The 15,683-nt window shown below is 40.8% G+C and overlaps 1 protein-coding gene across 2 annotated transcripts; it reads left to right on the top strand.

The window, feature by feature from the left end:
* Window positions 1–4,341: 4,341 nt before the first annotated feature.
* On the top strand, window positions 4,342–13,462 carry LOC132822312 (MKRN2 opposite strand protein-like). 2 transcript variants are annotated; one of them, XM_060835537.1, is made up of 4 exons: window positions 4,342–4,657; window positions 8,034–8,083; window positions 8,803–8,965; window positions 13,113–13,462. In XM_060835537.1, the coding sequence occupies exons 1-4, from the start codon at window positions 4,455–4,457 to the stop codon at window positions 13,342–13,344; spliced, it is 648 nt and encodes a 215-aa protein (XP_060691520.1). In that variant the 5' UTR covers window positions 4,342–4,454; the 3' UTR covers window positions 13,345–13,462. The 2 variants fall into 2 exon arrangements, with proteins under 2 accessions (XP_060691520.1, XP_060691521.1); XM_060835538.1 differs by having other exon boundaries at window positions 4,496–4,574.
* Window positions 13,463–15,683: the final 2,221 nt, after the last annotated feature.

Below are 15,683 nucleotides of genomic sequence, written 5' to 3'. Positions count from 1 at the left end.
ATTTATTTCTGTTTGAAATGAAGATGCAGTTTGTAACATTTTATGAAGAAAACACAACAAAAACCCAATCAAATCAATTTGTAGCAAAATGGGCTCATTGATTATTTTGAATGTAACATCTAGGAAGATGTTAGGGTATAATATAGAGCATGGGTTCCAACTCAAAGGACTTAGTCCAAACATAGTCAAAAGATCTGAACTCAGGAGGTGAGGTGAGATTGACTCCTCTGTGTCATGGCATCATTTGACTTGATGCCAGTAAAAATCAGAAGAAAAACACTCTTCCGATTGGTATCGTACCTAGTACAAAGGAAGATGGTTGAGGTTGCTGGACATCAACTAATTTAGATTAGATTAGATTACTTACAGTGTGGAAACAGGCCCTTCGGCCCAACAAGTCCACATCGACCCGCCGAAGCGCAACCCACCCATACCCCTACATTTACCCCTTACCTAACACTATGGGCAATTTAGCTTGGCCAATTCACCTGACCAGGGCATCTCTGCAGGAGTTCTTAAGGCGAGTATCTTGGGCTCAGCCATCTTAAGCCGATTCATCAATAACCTTCCCTCCACCATAAAGTCAAAAATAGAGGGCTACATTCACTAATAATTGTACAATGTCCAGCACCACTCACAGATCTTCATATACTGAATTGCCAAATACTGCAAGTTCAGTACAACGTTCAGACTCGGGTTGATAAGTGGCAGGTGACATTCATGTTCACAATTGTAAAGCAATGACCATTTCCACAATTCACAATCTAGTCTCACATTCAATTAAATTACCATTACTGAATTGCCCACGATCAACTTCTCAAGGAATACAATTCAACAGAAACTGATTTGGATCAACCATGTAGGTACTGTAGCTACAAAAGTGGTTGAGAGGCTGGGAATTTATGGTGAGTAATTCATTTGTTGGCTCCCCAAAGTATATCCATCCTATAAGGCACAGATCAGATGTAATGGAATACTCTCCATTTTCTTGAATGCGTGCAGCTCCAACAATACTCAAAAAACTTGACATCCAGGACAAAACTCTCCATTTTATTGAAAACAATCAACTTAAACATCAGTTCTCCTTCCAATGATGCACAGTATCAGCAGTGTGTACCTTCTACAAGGCTCAGGATTACAACTGATCAAGGTTCCCTCAACAACACCTTCCAAATCCATGACCTCTATTACTAAGGAAGACAGGGGCAGCAGATAAATGGGAATACCACCATCTGAAAGTTCCTCTCCCAGCCAAATTCTATCCTAACTTGGAACTATACGCCACTGTTGCTGGGTCAAATTCCTTGAACTCACAAATAATACAGTACACAATGTTTCAACAGTTCAAGAAGTAGCTCACCACCAACTTCTCAAGAATGATTAGGAATGGGTAGTAGATGTTGGTCTAATCAACAATGCTTACATTCTGTGAAAGAATTAGTAAAGAAATTATAATTTTAGATAGCTTGAGTGTGCCACATCTGGATGCTATTACGTTGTTGTATTGTGAAATCCTGTGAGATGTTAAAAGTGTGTGAAATTTGGAGATTTGTGAGGAATTTGATTTCTTTCTTAAGACTTCTTTATTAAGAGTTTTCTTATGGTACTAGAATATTATTTTGATTTTATATTATTCTGATCAGTGTTACTGATCATCCTTAAACACTACAAAATTAATTTTATGAGGTGTGTAGTTGTTAGACCCCAACCATCCATATCTCTATGACAGATGAGCAGGAAAATCGACGTTTCGGGCAAAAGCCCTTCATCAGGAATAGAGGCAGAGTGCCTGAAGGGTGGAGAGATAAATGAGAGGAGAGTGAGGGTGAGTGAAGGTAGCAAATAGTACACTGGGTGAATGGGGGTGGGGATGAAGGTTATAAGTCAGAGAGGAGGGTGGAGTGGATAGGTGAAAAGGAAGATAGGCAAGTAGGACAAGTCATGGAGACAGTGCTGAGCTGGAAGTTTGGAGCTGGGGTGAGGTGGGGGAAGGGGAAATGAGGAAACTGGTGAAATCCACATTGATGCCCTGGGGTTGAAGTGTTCCGAGGCAACCCCCAGGCCATCTCCTCTGCCCTGAAGCTCTTCGCCCTCCTCTCTGATCTATCACCTTCACCCCCATCCCCATTCACCCAGTGTACTCTTTGCTACCTTCCCCAACCTTCCTCCCTGACCCATCACCTCCATCCCCACCCCCATTCACCTATTGTACTCTATGCTACTTTCTCCCCAACCCCACCCTCCTCTCATTTATCTCTCCACGCTGCAGGCACTCTGCCTCTATTCCTGATGAAGGGCTTTTGCCCAAAACGTCGATTTTCGTGCTCCTCGGATGCTGCCTGAACTGCTCTGCTTTTCCAGCACCACTCTGATCTAGAATCGGTTTCCAGCATCTGCAGTCATTGTTTTTACCTATATCCCTATGAGAGCAAACTGTGCATAAGTTTTTGTTTATAGATTAGTAAGGATTACTATTGTTATTGATTATTATTGATAGCTGCATTGTTTATCAGTTTCTTGATTTTGGTATACCGGAGTAAAGAATTTAAAATAATATTTACAGATCAACCAAAATATTTAGCTGAACCACGACCTTTTATTGTAAGTATCTGATTAATACTTACAGTTGTAAACATATATATGTCAGCTATGCTAAATGAAAAATTACTGTTCAAAATAAGATAGATTGAGAAACCTATTATATCAGTATTTTATTATTCTTGTCAGTAAGATAGACTTCATAGTGGCAACATCACAGGTTTTCTGTTGACTGTACCTCCAATTAATATCTTTTAGAGGAGTAATATTAAACTTTTTGCTGCTGTGCTGAGTTGATGTGGTGTGAGCAATATTCTGTCTTGTGGATGTTGACAGGAAGTTCTGTAACATGTTCTAAATCTTTTATTTTCAACTTGTTGTGAAACCAAATGTTTACACAAGCTGTTATTCACTCCATGAAAATAACTATATTTGAATCACAAAAGGTCCAGGGAATGTCCCTGTCCTAAGGAAATACTTGATATGGCTGCCACAAATGTAGGTGGGCACAGAAAGAATAGTGCAGCAGTCTGTTCCACATGAGGACAACTTTAAAATCTCATGAATTCTCAATTTCATTGGCACTACATGCTCTTTGTTCCCTCATCCAAGTGTTCACATACAAGAAGGAAGAGAATTTTATAACTCAGACATTGCTTAGCTAGATTACATTGTAGGTCATTGCGCACAGGAGTGATGTGGTGAACAAGTTGCCCACCTTCCTATTAATATTAGATATTCTACATCATTAGATGAATATCCTTGAACCATGACACTTACTTTAAAAATCCTCTCTACCGAAATGTTCTTATTTATTCAAAGGGAATAGAAAGGTTCAATTTAACACAGAAGAGAATACAGCGGAAAGAGATGTCTCCTCCATTTGTGCACCCTTCCCCCTGCTTTTGCACTGGAAAGTTAGCCTGGCCCATGGGCTCACGTCTTGGGAGCAGGGCTGTTCACCTGCGGTTTGACTCAAGGGGTTTTGAAACATTACCAATCAGTCACGATGACATATCTTTGGTTTTGTCTTTTTAATCAATGACAATACACTGACTTTAACTTGAAATGTGTAAATTTGAAAATGATCACAGCACTTTAGTTAATATTCATTCAAGAACTTTACGCTGGCTGTCAAATTTTCAGAAATAATTTCATGATTTCCTTATAAAAGCCCCAACAGGAACACAACGATTTGACTGATCAGTGATACCATCCCGAATACTGTAATTATTCTGCCCTTGGAACAAAACGGATAACACAACGTAATGTGGAAATACGTCCTGTATATATTGTGGGATAGTTTATACAACTCACTTAAGATAGGATTGTTCAACACAGACCACAGCTTTTAGGCTTCTGGTGCAACATGAAGCCTCAGCAGTGAGTTTGCGACTCTGTATCTGTTTTCGTGGGCTGAACATTCTCATTTCTGCTGAGAGGTGTCTTTGTGTCAACCTATTTCCCATTCAACAAGAGGCTCCAATACCCGAAACAGTAAAATATAACAAGATACCCTGGATACAGCAGTTTCATTCACATCTAAAAACAAAACGCTGGTTAATATTTCAGATACAATCTGTCTCAATCCTCGGCAGGTATCTCCGTAGATCCGCGCTGCCTCGAATAATGACACCGGATGGTAGAAGCTAGACTCCGCCCCGCAACACCTTGGATTGGACCAGCAATCAAATCCCAACCCTAAACAGGACACTTTTAACTTACATCCAAATCTCACTGGCTCCTGCATCTGTTCATTACATTGTTGCTAAATCGGAAGTTGGTATTTAAAGTGTCGTCACCATTGTAAGGAATTATCTATGTAGTTTACAGACTAACCTCTAGCTCACAGACTAACCTCTGTAATTCACAGAGTAACCTCTGTAGCTCACAGACTAACCTCTAGCTCACTAGAAATGGAGAATCGTGTAGTCATGTTCCGTCACTGTGGGAAGGATATTTATTGCTTTAATGTACCCGAGCAGTGTCCGATCTGTGGTCAGAGTCTCCTGGGACGAAGATTAGAAGATGCCCCGGTCAGTATTCCCAACTCCTTTGTAGATGGTCATCACGAAAAGTGCTCATTCCTGATTAAACCGACTAAAGGATCATTCTTGAGGTAAAGTCAAACGGAGATTTTAAGCTGCGTTGACTGCATCGAACTTAACATACTAAATCTCTGGTGCAAAAGAAAAACTGTTTCAGGCTCAGTTTGAATCTGAAAAGAAGCAAGCTAAAATATATCTGCATAATTTAAAATAATAAGCCACATTTTAGAGAAGAGCGGCAAGGAATATTAATGTGATCTTTATACGACGAAGAGATTGAGGATGGTGTACTGTTTAACGTTAGTGCAACAGTGTAGATTGAAGTTGCCAGATAGCAACATGTGGTAATTCTTGCATCATTTGCACATCCACCTTGTTAGGACCATTCATAGTGTCATAGAGTCATAGAGATGTACAGCACGGAAACAGACCCTTTGGTCCAACCCGTCCATGCCGACCAGATATCCCAACCCAATCTAGTCCCACCTGCCAGCACCCAGCCCATATCCCTCCAAATGCTTCCTATTCATATACCCATCCAAATGCCTCTTAAATGTTGCAATTGTACCAGCCTCCATCACATCCTCTGGCAGCTCATTCCATACACATACCACCCTCTGCATGAAAAAATTGCCCCTTAGGTCTCTTTTATATCTTTCCCCTCTCACCCTAAACCTATGCCCTCTAGTTCTGGACTCCCCAACCCCAGGGAAAATACTTTGCCTATTTATCCTGTCCATGCCCCTCATAATTTTGTAAACCTGAATAAGGTCACCCCTCAGCCTCCAACGCTCCAGGGAAAACAGCCCCAGCCTGTTCAGCCTCTCCCTGTAGCTCAGATCCTCCAACCCTGGTAACATCCTTGTAAATCTTTTCTGAACTCTTTCAAGTTTTACAACATCTTTCCGATAGGAAGGAGACCAGAATTGCACGCAATGTTCCATCGGTGGCCATCATTTGGATGGGTATATGAATAGGAAGGGTTTGGAGGGATATGGGCCGGGTACTGGCCGGTGGGACTAGATTGGGTTGGGATATCTGGTCGGCATGGACGGGTTGGACCGAAGGGTCTGTTTCCATGCTGTACATCTCTATGACTCTATTACTGTATGATTGACTGACTGACCAGACTCGCTGGGCTGAAAGGCCTAATTTGGCTCCTATATTTTACTGTTATTTCATAGCCAGAGTCTCATTGTCCAAGTGACTATCTCAAATAGCTTGCTGCCACTCAGGTGATTTTCTGGATGTTTTGTTAATGAAGTTTGCCCTCATTTACTCTCCTTCAAGGTAATTGTTCCTGGTGAGGCTTTGCTGATAGGTTTCCTCCATTTCAAAGACTTTTAAATGTTGAAGGTGCAAAGATGCAAATGTTTAGCCACCTTTTATATGTGATTGCAAACCTGTGGAATGTGGACTCAGCCTTTATAAAATAAAATAAATTCATGGTTTCTTGCCAATAAATTCATGAAGTCATTTATAAATTCTGGTTTCACAACAGCATTCTGGAGCAATTCCTACTTATTGCAATACAACCACTAGAACTGATCTGAAAAGTAGCTGTGGATCTTGAAATTCCAATCCAAGTCAGAAACCTTAGTTCCAAGCTTTTCTTTAATTCACTTGTGGGACATTTGCATTGCTTGCTGGCCAGAATTTATTGCCTGATCCGAGTTGCCCTTGAGAAGGTGGTGGTGGTGAGCAAACCGCTTTGTCCTGGGTGGTGTCAAGCTTCTCGAGTTTTCTTGGAGCTGCACACATCCAAGGAAATGGGAAGTATACTGTCATACTTCTGACTTGTGCCTTGTACATGGTGGACTGGTTTTTTGGGGTCAGGAGGGGAGTTACTTGCTGCTGACCTGCTCTGACCTGCTCTTGTAGCTGTTGTTTTTATATGGCTATTCCAGTTCAGTTTCTGGTTGAAGGTAACTCCCAGGGTGTTGATCGTCGGGGATTCAATGGTCATCAAGGACGATGGTTAGAATGTATTAATTGGAGGGGTCATTGCTTGGCATTTGTGACATACAAATGTTACTTGCCACTTATCAGCCCAAGCCCAGATATTGTCTGGGTCCAGTTGCATTGATAAATTGACTGCTTCAATACCTGAGGAGTCACTAATGGTTAGATTAGATTAGATTACTTACAGTGTGGAAACAGGCCCTTCGGCCCAACAAGTCCACACCGACCCGCCGAAGCGCAACCCACCCATACCCCTACCCCTACATTTACCCCTTACCTAACACTACGGGCAATTTAGCATGCCCAATTCACCTGACCCGCACATCTTTGGACTGTGGGAGGAAACCGGAGCACCCGGAGGAAACCCACGCAGACATGGGGAGAACGTGCAAACTCCACACAGTCTGTCGCCTGAGTCGGTGCTGAACATTGTGCAGTTATCAGCAAACGTTCCCAATTCTGACCTTATGACTGATGGAAGGTCACTGATGAAGCAGCTGGAGGTGAGAGAGGAAGTCCTGCAGTGATGTCCTGAAGCTGAGATGACTGACCTCCAATAACTATCAACCTATGTGTCAACTATGACTCCAACCAGCAGGGAGTTTTCCCCCTCACTCTCATTGAATTCCAGTTTTGCTAGGGCTCCTTATTGCCACCCCCAGTCAAATGCAGCCTTGATATCAAGGGCGTCACTGTCACCTCACTTCTGGCATTCAGGTTTTTTTTATTTTGTTCTCTGCAAAAACTGTACAGAACTGATTTAGAATCTTTGTAAGTACTTGTAGACATTTCTTTAATGAATAAAAGATATCTTTGAAATAAAATGTTCAGCTCATTTGTCCATGTTTGAATCAAGGTTGTAAAGATGTCAGGGGGTGGGGGGTGGAAGTCGGGGTACATCCTTCTGTAGAACTCCAGGGGGAATGTGGGGAGAGAGAGAGGGTGAGAGGTTAGTCATTTAGAAACGGTGCCTGTTTAATCATTGTAAACAAAAGCCGCGATCACTGTTGGAAACACGCCTTTGATGTAATGTTTCTATCAGGACCTCAAGATCTACTTCGGATAATCCAATTTTTGAATAATTGGAATTCAGATAACTGAGTTTCCTCTGTATTCTGAATCTTTCTTTTGTATGCTTTCTTTTTTGTTTACATTCAGTTTATGTGGAAGAAATTTGGTGAGTGGCTCAGTGGTTAGCACCAGGGACCCAGGTTCATTTCCATGCTCAGGTGACTGTGTAAACTCTGCACATTCTCCCCATCTCCAGTTTCCTCCCACAGTACACGACATGCAGTTAGGTGGATTAGCCATGCTAAATTGCCTTGTAGTGTGCAAGGATGTGTAGGCTAGGTGGATTAGTCATGGGAAATGCTTTTTAGAGAATCAGTGTGGACTCAATGGGCCAAATGGCCTGGTTCCACACTGTAGGGATTCTATTGTTCTGAAGGACAGTAGTTTAACATCTATTTATATTTTGTTTTCCAGAGATTATGATGGGAGATCTGATCTTCATGTTGGAATTTCAAATACCAGTGGTGAGTTTTAAATTAAATCGCATTTCTTTTTCTAAAAAAAAATGTAATTTAAGCACAAGATGATAGTTACTCAGAACACCTTAATGTGGTAAGTATAGTGAAGGATGCAGAGTTTAAGAATTTTAAGAGTGTTCTGAACTATTTTCTGATTTTAATATAATTTCTTATTTGGAGGATCATTGGGGATTTGAAATGAAACCTAGAATTTTGACATTAATAACTGAGCTAATTGCTACTCCTGATTTTCACCCCTATTATTTCTCTCAGCCAAGGGAAAGTATCTGTGGCATTGCTCCTGCACTCTTCATGATCAGGTGGTGTGCTTGTACAAGTAAAATCACCACAGTCCTTCAGGGCCATACAGCTACTCCCTCATTACAGAGAGAGAGAGAGAGAGAGAGAATTGTAGTTTAACCTGAGGTCACCATGCCTCAGGTGAGGGGATAGGTTGACAAACAGAGTCCTTCATGGTAACCTCCGCCAATGTGAGAATTGAACTTATGCTGTTGGCATCACAGTGCATTGCAAAGCAGCCAGCTGAGCTAACCAAACGTTTTTGTGCTTGTACATTGCAGTGAAGGAGCCTTTTACCATGATCAAACAACTAGAGACCAGAAGAACGATGTTAGTCTTTTGGGAGAAATCTATGATACGCCACTTAATATATATGTACTACATGTAGTAGCCTTTTTCACACTATAAATCTCTTATTTTTGTAGGAGTTGTGTATAATTACATTGAAACTGGTGTCCAGAGAGATGGTTGTGGTTGGGAAGAATGTGTTTGTGTTCCACTAGTACAACCAGACATGTACAGTTTAATTAACCAGTGGGATATTTACTTGGAGCAGTTTTCCACAGCTGATTTATGGCTACCAAACAGGTATGGATTGTAGCACAGGCTCATTTGGCCTGTCAAGTTCATGTTGATGATTTTGCCACATGTAACATTGATTTTAATCAAATTCTTTGGTTCACTCCCCACAGTCTTTGTATAAGTTTTGAAACACATCTAATTTTATTTTGAAAAACTTATGGGTTCCACTTCAGCAATTTTTGTGGCAGACAGTTCCACACTTATTTATCCTCTGTGACTACAGTAGATTTAATACAAATGATAGTGTTGCATTGATCACAGTGGCTAAATCTCATTGCATAATTGATCCATATGAATCGTATTATATGGAGCACTGAACTGAAGCTATTACATGTGAATGATCCAATTGCAGCTCTGATTTTCTATAGCAGCATTAGAATTTACACTTTGAGACTTTTTTTTAATTAGAAAATTTGTATGCTTTGGTAAAATCATAAGGTATCACACTTCTATACATTTCTCTTTAGCTGCTCCATTTCTGATGTTGCCCCCTATTTTATATCAATGGTTAACTGCACTAATAGGCATCATGCCGAAACATGATGGTCTGAGCAGGTGTAGTTTTGTTTCATTGGTCTGTAATGTACCCTTTTGGGGAGGTGATAATATAATGGCATTGTAGGTGGTCTAGTATTCTAGAGACTCAGGTAATGCTCTGAGGTCAGGTTCCCACCACAGCAGGTGGTGTAATTTGAATTGAAAAATAATCTGGAATCAAAAATCTAATGGAACTCATGTTAAACGTTCCAAAACTCATCTGGTTCACAACGAAATCTGCCATCCTTACCTTGTATAACCTGTGTGTGACTTCAGACCATCAGGAATGTAGTTGACTCTAATCTACCCTGTGAAATAGCCTAGCAAACCAGTTGGTTGAATCAAACTGGTAAAAATTCTCAAAAGGAATGAAACCAAACTAAACCCACCTGGCACCGGAAACACCAATTGTTAACTCAGCTCTGTTGACCCTGCTGAGTCCTCCTTTCTTACATCTGGAGTCTCTAGTGGTTGGTAAGGGAACCAATGAAAATGAAAATATATAGTTTACCTCATCTTCACCAACCTGCTTGTCGCAGATGCATCTCTCCATGACAATATCAGTAAGAGCTACCACTGCATGGTCCTTTTTGGAGAAAATGTCCTGCCTTGACATTGAGAATATGTCATGTTCTGTGGCACTATCACTGTGCTAAATGGGAGAGGCTTCAAACAGATTTAACAACACAAGACTGGAAATTCATGAGGTATTGTGGTTTAACAGCAGCAATCCAACACAATTTCTAGCTTCCTTGCCAGCTAGAGATTCAACACAATCTTGAGCCTCCTTGCCAACATATTTCCACTCTACTATCAATACTTAGCCAGAGGTTTAACTATTGTTCAATGAAAAGTGTGGGAGAACATGAGAGGAGTAATAGCAGGCAAACCTAACAATAGGGAAAAATAGAAAGATCATTTGTATACCAACCAGCATAAGCAGCGAGTGATAGACAGGACTATGCATTCTACAACTAACACATCAGATCTAAGCTCTGCAATCTTGCCACATCCAGTCACAAGGGGTCATAGAGTCATAGAGATGTACAGCACGGAAACAGACCCTTCATCCAACTCATCTATGCCAACAAGATACCCAACCCAAATCTAGTCCCACCTGCCAACACCCAGCCCATATCCCTCCAAACCCTTCCGATTCATATACCTATCCAGATGTCTTTTAAATGTTGCAATTGTACCAGCCTCCACCACTTCCTCTGTCAGCTCATTCTATACATGTATCACCGTCTGCAAGAAAACGTTGCCCCTTAGGTCTCTTTTATATCTTTCCCCTCTCACCCTAAACCTATGCCCTCTAGTTCTGGACTCCTCCACCCTAGGGAAAAGACTTTGTCTATCTATACTATCCATGCCCCTCATGATTTTATAAACCTCTATAAGGTCAGTCCTCAGCCTCCGACGCTGAAGGGAAAACAGCCCCACCCTATTCAACCTCTCCCTAAAACTCAAATCCTCCAACCCTGGCAACATCCTTGTAAATCTCTTCTGAATCCTTTTAAGTTTCACAACATCCTTCCGATAGGAATGAGATCAGAATTGCGTGCAGTATTCCAACAGTGCCCTAACCAATGTCCTGTATAGGCGCAACATGACGTCCCAACTCCTGTACTCAATACTTTGACCAATAAAGGAAAGCATACCAAATGCCTTCTTCACTATCCTATCTATCTGTGGCTGTACTTTCAAGGAGCTATGAACCTGCACTCCAAGGTCTCTTTGGTCAGCAACACTCCCGAGGACCTTACCATTAAGTGTATAAGTCCTGCTAAGATTTGCTTTCCCAAAATGCAGCACCTCACATTAATCTGAATTAAACTCCATCTGCCACTCCTCAGCCCATTGGCCCATCTGATCAAGTTCCTGTTGTAATCTGGGGTAACCTTGTTTGCTGTCCACTACAACTCCAATTTTGGTGTCATCAGCAAACTTACTAACTATACCTCCAATGATCTATCCAAATCATTTATATAAATGATGCAAAGTAGCAGATCCACACAGATCTGTGTAGCACTCCACTGGTCACAGGCCTCCAATCTGAAAAACTACCTTCCACCACCCTTTGTCTTCTACCTTTGAGCCAGTTCTGTATCCAAATGGCTAGTTCTCCCTGTATTCCATGAGATCTAACCTTGCTAACCAGTCTTCCATGAGGAACTTTGTCAAATGCCTTACTGAAGTCCACATAGATCCCTTATCAAAAACGCCACTCCCCTTCTTCTCTTGCCTCCCTTTCTATCCTTCCTGTAGCATTTGTATCCTGGAACATTAAGCTGCCAGTCCTGTCCATTCCTGAGCCACGTTTCTGTAATTGCAATGATATCCCAGTCCCATGTTCCTAACCATGCCCTGAGTTCATCTGCCTTCCCTATTAGGTCTCTTGCATTGAAAGAAATGCAGTTTAATTTATCAGTCCTACTTGTTCTCTGCTTTGTCCCTGTCTGCCCTGACCATTTGACTCACTTCTTTTCTCAACTGTACCAGTCTCAGATTGATCTCTTTCCTCACTATCTCCCTGGGATCCTCCCTCCCAACCGTAGTAGTTTAAATCCTCCCGACAAATGGTGTTCAACAATTAAACAATATGTTGGGGGAGGAGACTCTGTAAATCTCTATATCAGTGATGAGAGAACCAGCACAGGATAAGACTGAAGCATTTGTAACATTCTGCAGTGAGTAATATTGAGTGGATGATCCATCTCGGCCTCCTCCAGAGGTTCCCATTGTCAGAGAAGCCAGTTTTCAGCCAATTCACTTCACACCAGGTGATATCAAGAAATGGCTAGGCAGAGAATACAGCAAAGTTTATGGATCTTGACAATATTCTGACCAATCTGCTAGCCCTTTACTGGAATGTGAGCATATTTAGATGTTGGACAAAGTCAGGCTGGTCTTTGTTGTGAAGGGTGGTCCATTGCAATTGTGGCAAAAAGCCATTTGAAGATATTGACATCCTTGAAACTCACTTAAATTGAGGCAAAAACTTTGAGAATGGATTGACTGGGAGAAAAAGAATAATATTCTGGAGCATCACAACAGTAGAATTCCCATTTATATGACACAGCTGATCAAGAACAAGCATCTGTAACCGACTTTTGCTTTGAAAGTAACGAAGTCCCTTTGTTACTGCACAGTGACACAACAAAGCACATGTTGGAGTAAATTCCAGTCCTTTTTAAGGGTAACTCCTTTTCACATTTTCATTATGACTCTACATATGTTGTGTATACATAATACAGCCCCCTCTAATGTAGACCTGTTAAAGAAAATTCCATCTGACCATTATACATCTACAAGTATCACATGACACAGTGCAGTAGAGCTCAACTTTTCCATCCACAGGTCCTCACTTCTATGTAATCAGCAGTTCAAAGTACTGTTTAATAAGGTAAAAACAATGACTACAGATGCTGGAAACCAGATTCTGGAGTAGAGTGGTGCTGGAAAAGCACAGCAGTTCAGGCAGCATCCGAGGAGCAGGAAAATGGACGTTTCGGCAGGGCGTTTGCCTGAAGTGTCGATTTTCCTACTGTTTATTAACCATGTCAATCAAAGGAATTGATTTTCTAAAAGCAATTGTTATTCTGCATAATTATAGGTACAATGAATATGAGCACAACTGCTATTCCTATGCGTTGACCTTCATCAACCGTGTGTTGGCAGCACAAAGTAAACGACAGTTGAGTAGGACTGAATTTACCGAGAGGTTTGTGGTTCCACAGACAAAACGAGCCTCCAGGTATATCACACTTCATCGAGAGTTATGCAGAAGCTACTTTTATATCGCAGATGGCTTACAATCTGAAGAAATCAGCAGCCGGTTTTTTTAAAGAAAAATTAGATTTAATCATATAAGAAGAAATATACTTGGAAGAAAATGATTAAAATTACCACCATATTAATAGCACCACATTTCATAATGTTTTCAATTGGTAATAAAAATACACTGTGATCTGATTATTAATGTAAAACAGTCTTTAATTTTTCTTATGTATTAAAAATTAATCAATGATTTAGGTGATTGAAAATAATATTGAAAATAATAATATAATGTCTATATAGTATTTATTGAAGTTTACACTATAAGTAAAAATTAACAATCATATTGATTTTATTTTACAAGGGTAATTTTCTGATTTGTTAACTGTCCAGAGTTTGGGATGTACTTGCATTATTCACCTCCCTTTTCCTCAGCTAAGAAATTTCCCCCACCATAGTTGACATAACCCTCGACTGTGTCCAACCCATCTCCCACATTTCTGCCCTCACTCCTTCCTTTCCCTCCCAGCACAATGGTAGGGTTCCCCTTGTTCACACCTTCCATTCCACAGTGTCTCTAAATTCAAAAGGATCACCTGCTATATCTGCCACTTCCAGGAGGATCTACACACCAAACACATTTCCCCCCACCAACTGTCAGCGTTTCTCAAGTACTGTCCCTCTGTGTCAGCAAAGTCCACTCCTCTATCATTCACAATACTTCCTCATTCCACCATGGCACCTTCCCATGCAATTGCAGTAGGTGTAACACTTGCTCCCTCCTACTCTCCATGGTCCCAAACACGTCTTCCATGAAGCAACATTTTACTTATCTGCTGACAGTTTGGTCTCCACTACATTGGGGAGACACAGCATAAACAGGGCAACCACTTTGCAGAACACTTCTGCTTTGTTGTTACGAAATATCCCAACCTTCCAGTTGCTTGCTAGTTCAACAAACCACCGCGCTCCCATTGTTCTGGGCCAGCTACACTTTACACTGAAGCTCAGTGCAAGCTGGAGGAGGAACACATCATTTTCCATTAAGGTTTTTTACAGCATCTAAGACTCAATATTGAATTTTACAACTTCACAGCATGACTTTTGTATCCAAGAATTTTTTTACATCCTCCAATCTCTACTCTACACCAAATTTTATATATATACATATATATATATATACACACACACACACACACACACACACACACACACACACACACATATATATGTGTATACACATCCAAGTTTGTCTTGTTGACATTGCTCTCAGCAGAGGGGACCTGTTTTCACACCTTCATTTACATCCATCTGTTTCAATCCCTATTAGCAACCCCTTTGTCTTTGGTTCTCAGCACCTTCACAATCTAATCCATTTGCTCCTTCCCCCCACCTTCATTCCACAGCTATGTTTCATTTTCCAATCCCTTCTAATTCTGAAGAAGAGCCATTTGGACGCAAAACTTCAATTCTGTTTCTCCACTGATGCTGCCAGACCTGCTAACTTTCCTAGGACTTCCTGTTTTTATTGGAGATCTCCAGCATCTGCACTATTTTGCTTTTCTGTGAAGAGGTTGTCCCTCCAGATTAAGACTGTTGATTGAATTACAGCATCAACAGATAAGCATTGAATGGTAGAAGAAACTGTATTTCAGAATTATCAGTCATAGTGGATGATTCAACAATAAACTGCCAACACCTCAAGAAATGAAATGGTAATTCAATTTGCAGATAATGTAAAATTTATGTCTCTAAATTACTTTTTTTCCATTTAATTATTGAGAGCATCATTTTCTGATTCACTGGGATTACATTAATTGTTTTCGGAGAGGGAAATGTGTTGAGTTTGGTCCTTATTTGGAGTAGACAGCCAAGTGATAAAAACTGTAACAAAAGTGATTTAAGATTATGTTTTCTCAATTGTCATTGTTTTATAGATGACCAAAATCTTTTCAATTGACAGTTATTTTAATTACTTCATGTGATCTGTGTGCTGCTAGTAAGATGAGCATTTGGTGTTCATTGCTAACTGATTGGATGGCAATCTACTTTTTTGACTGCTGGTGTAAGTACACCCGCGGTGCTGTTAGGAAGGAAACTCTAGGATTTGACCCATTGACATTGAAGTTCACAGCAATATAGTTCCAGGTCGGGATGTGAGTTGAAGGGGAGTTTACAAATAGTGGAGTAATGCACCTACTGTATTTATAACTACTGGACCAACTTGGCTAAGGGGTTGTCTAGCTCTGGAACACAAGTCTGTTGTGCTACTATCAGGAGATTGTCAATCCCTATTACTTTTAGTGTTTGCAGTAACTTCTGCTGTATCATGATGTCACACTGAGGACTGACATCTGTGAATGTTGGCAACCTCAGAAGGTGGCTGAGATAGATCATTCTTCTGGTTGAA

This window comes from Hemiscyllium ocellatum, chromosome 14 (assembly GCF_020745735.1).
Source record: "Hemiscyllium ocellatum isolate sHemOce1 chromosome 14, sHemOce1.pat.X.cur, whole genome shotgun sequence".
NCBI lineage: Eukaryota > Metazoa > Chordata > Chondrichthyes > Orectolobiformes > Hemiscylliidae > Hemiscyllium > Hemiscyllium ocellatum.
This window is presented reverse-complemented; position numbering and strand designations above follow the sequence as displayed.

What these genes read in the sequence shown, in the direction of transcription:
- LOC132822312 (XM_060835537.1), top strand. Translation starts at nt 4,455, where the DNA reads ATGGAGAATCGTGTAGTCATGTTCCGTCACTGTGGGAAGGATATTTAT. An exon ending in ACTAAAGGATCATTCTTGAG is followed by an intron (nt 4,658 to 8,033) that starts GTAAAGTCAAAC and finishes TTTGTTTTCCAG; the next exon opens with AGATTATGATGGGAGATCTG. An exon ending in TGGAATTTCAAATACCAGTG is followed by an intron (nt 8,084 to 8,802) that starts GTGAGTTTTAAA and finishes TTATTTTTGTAG; the next exon opens with GAGTTGTGTATAATTACATT.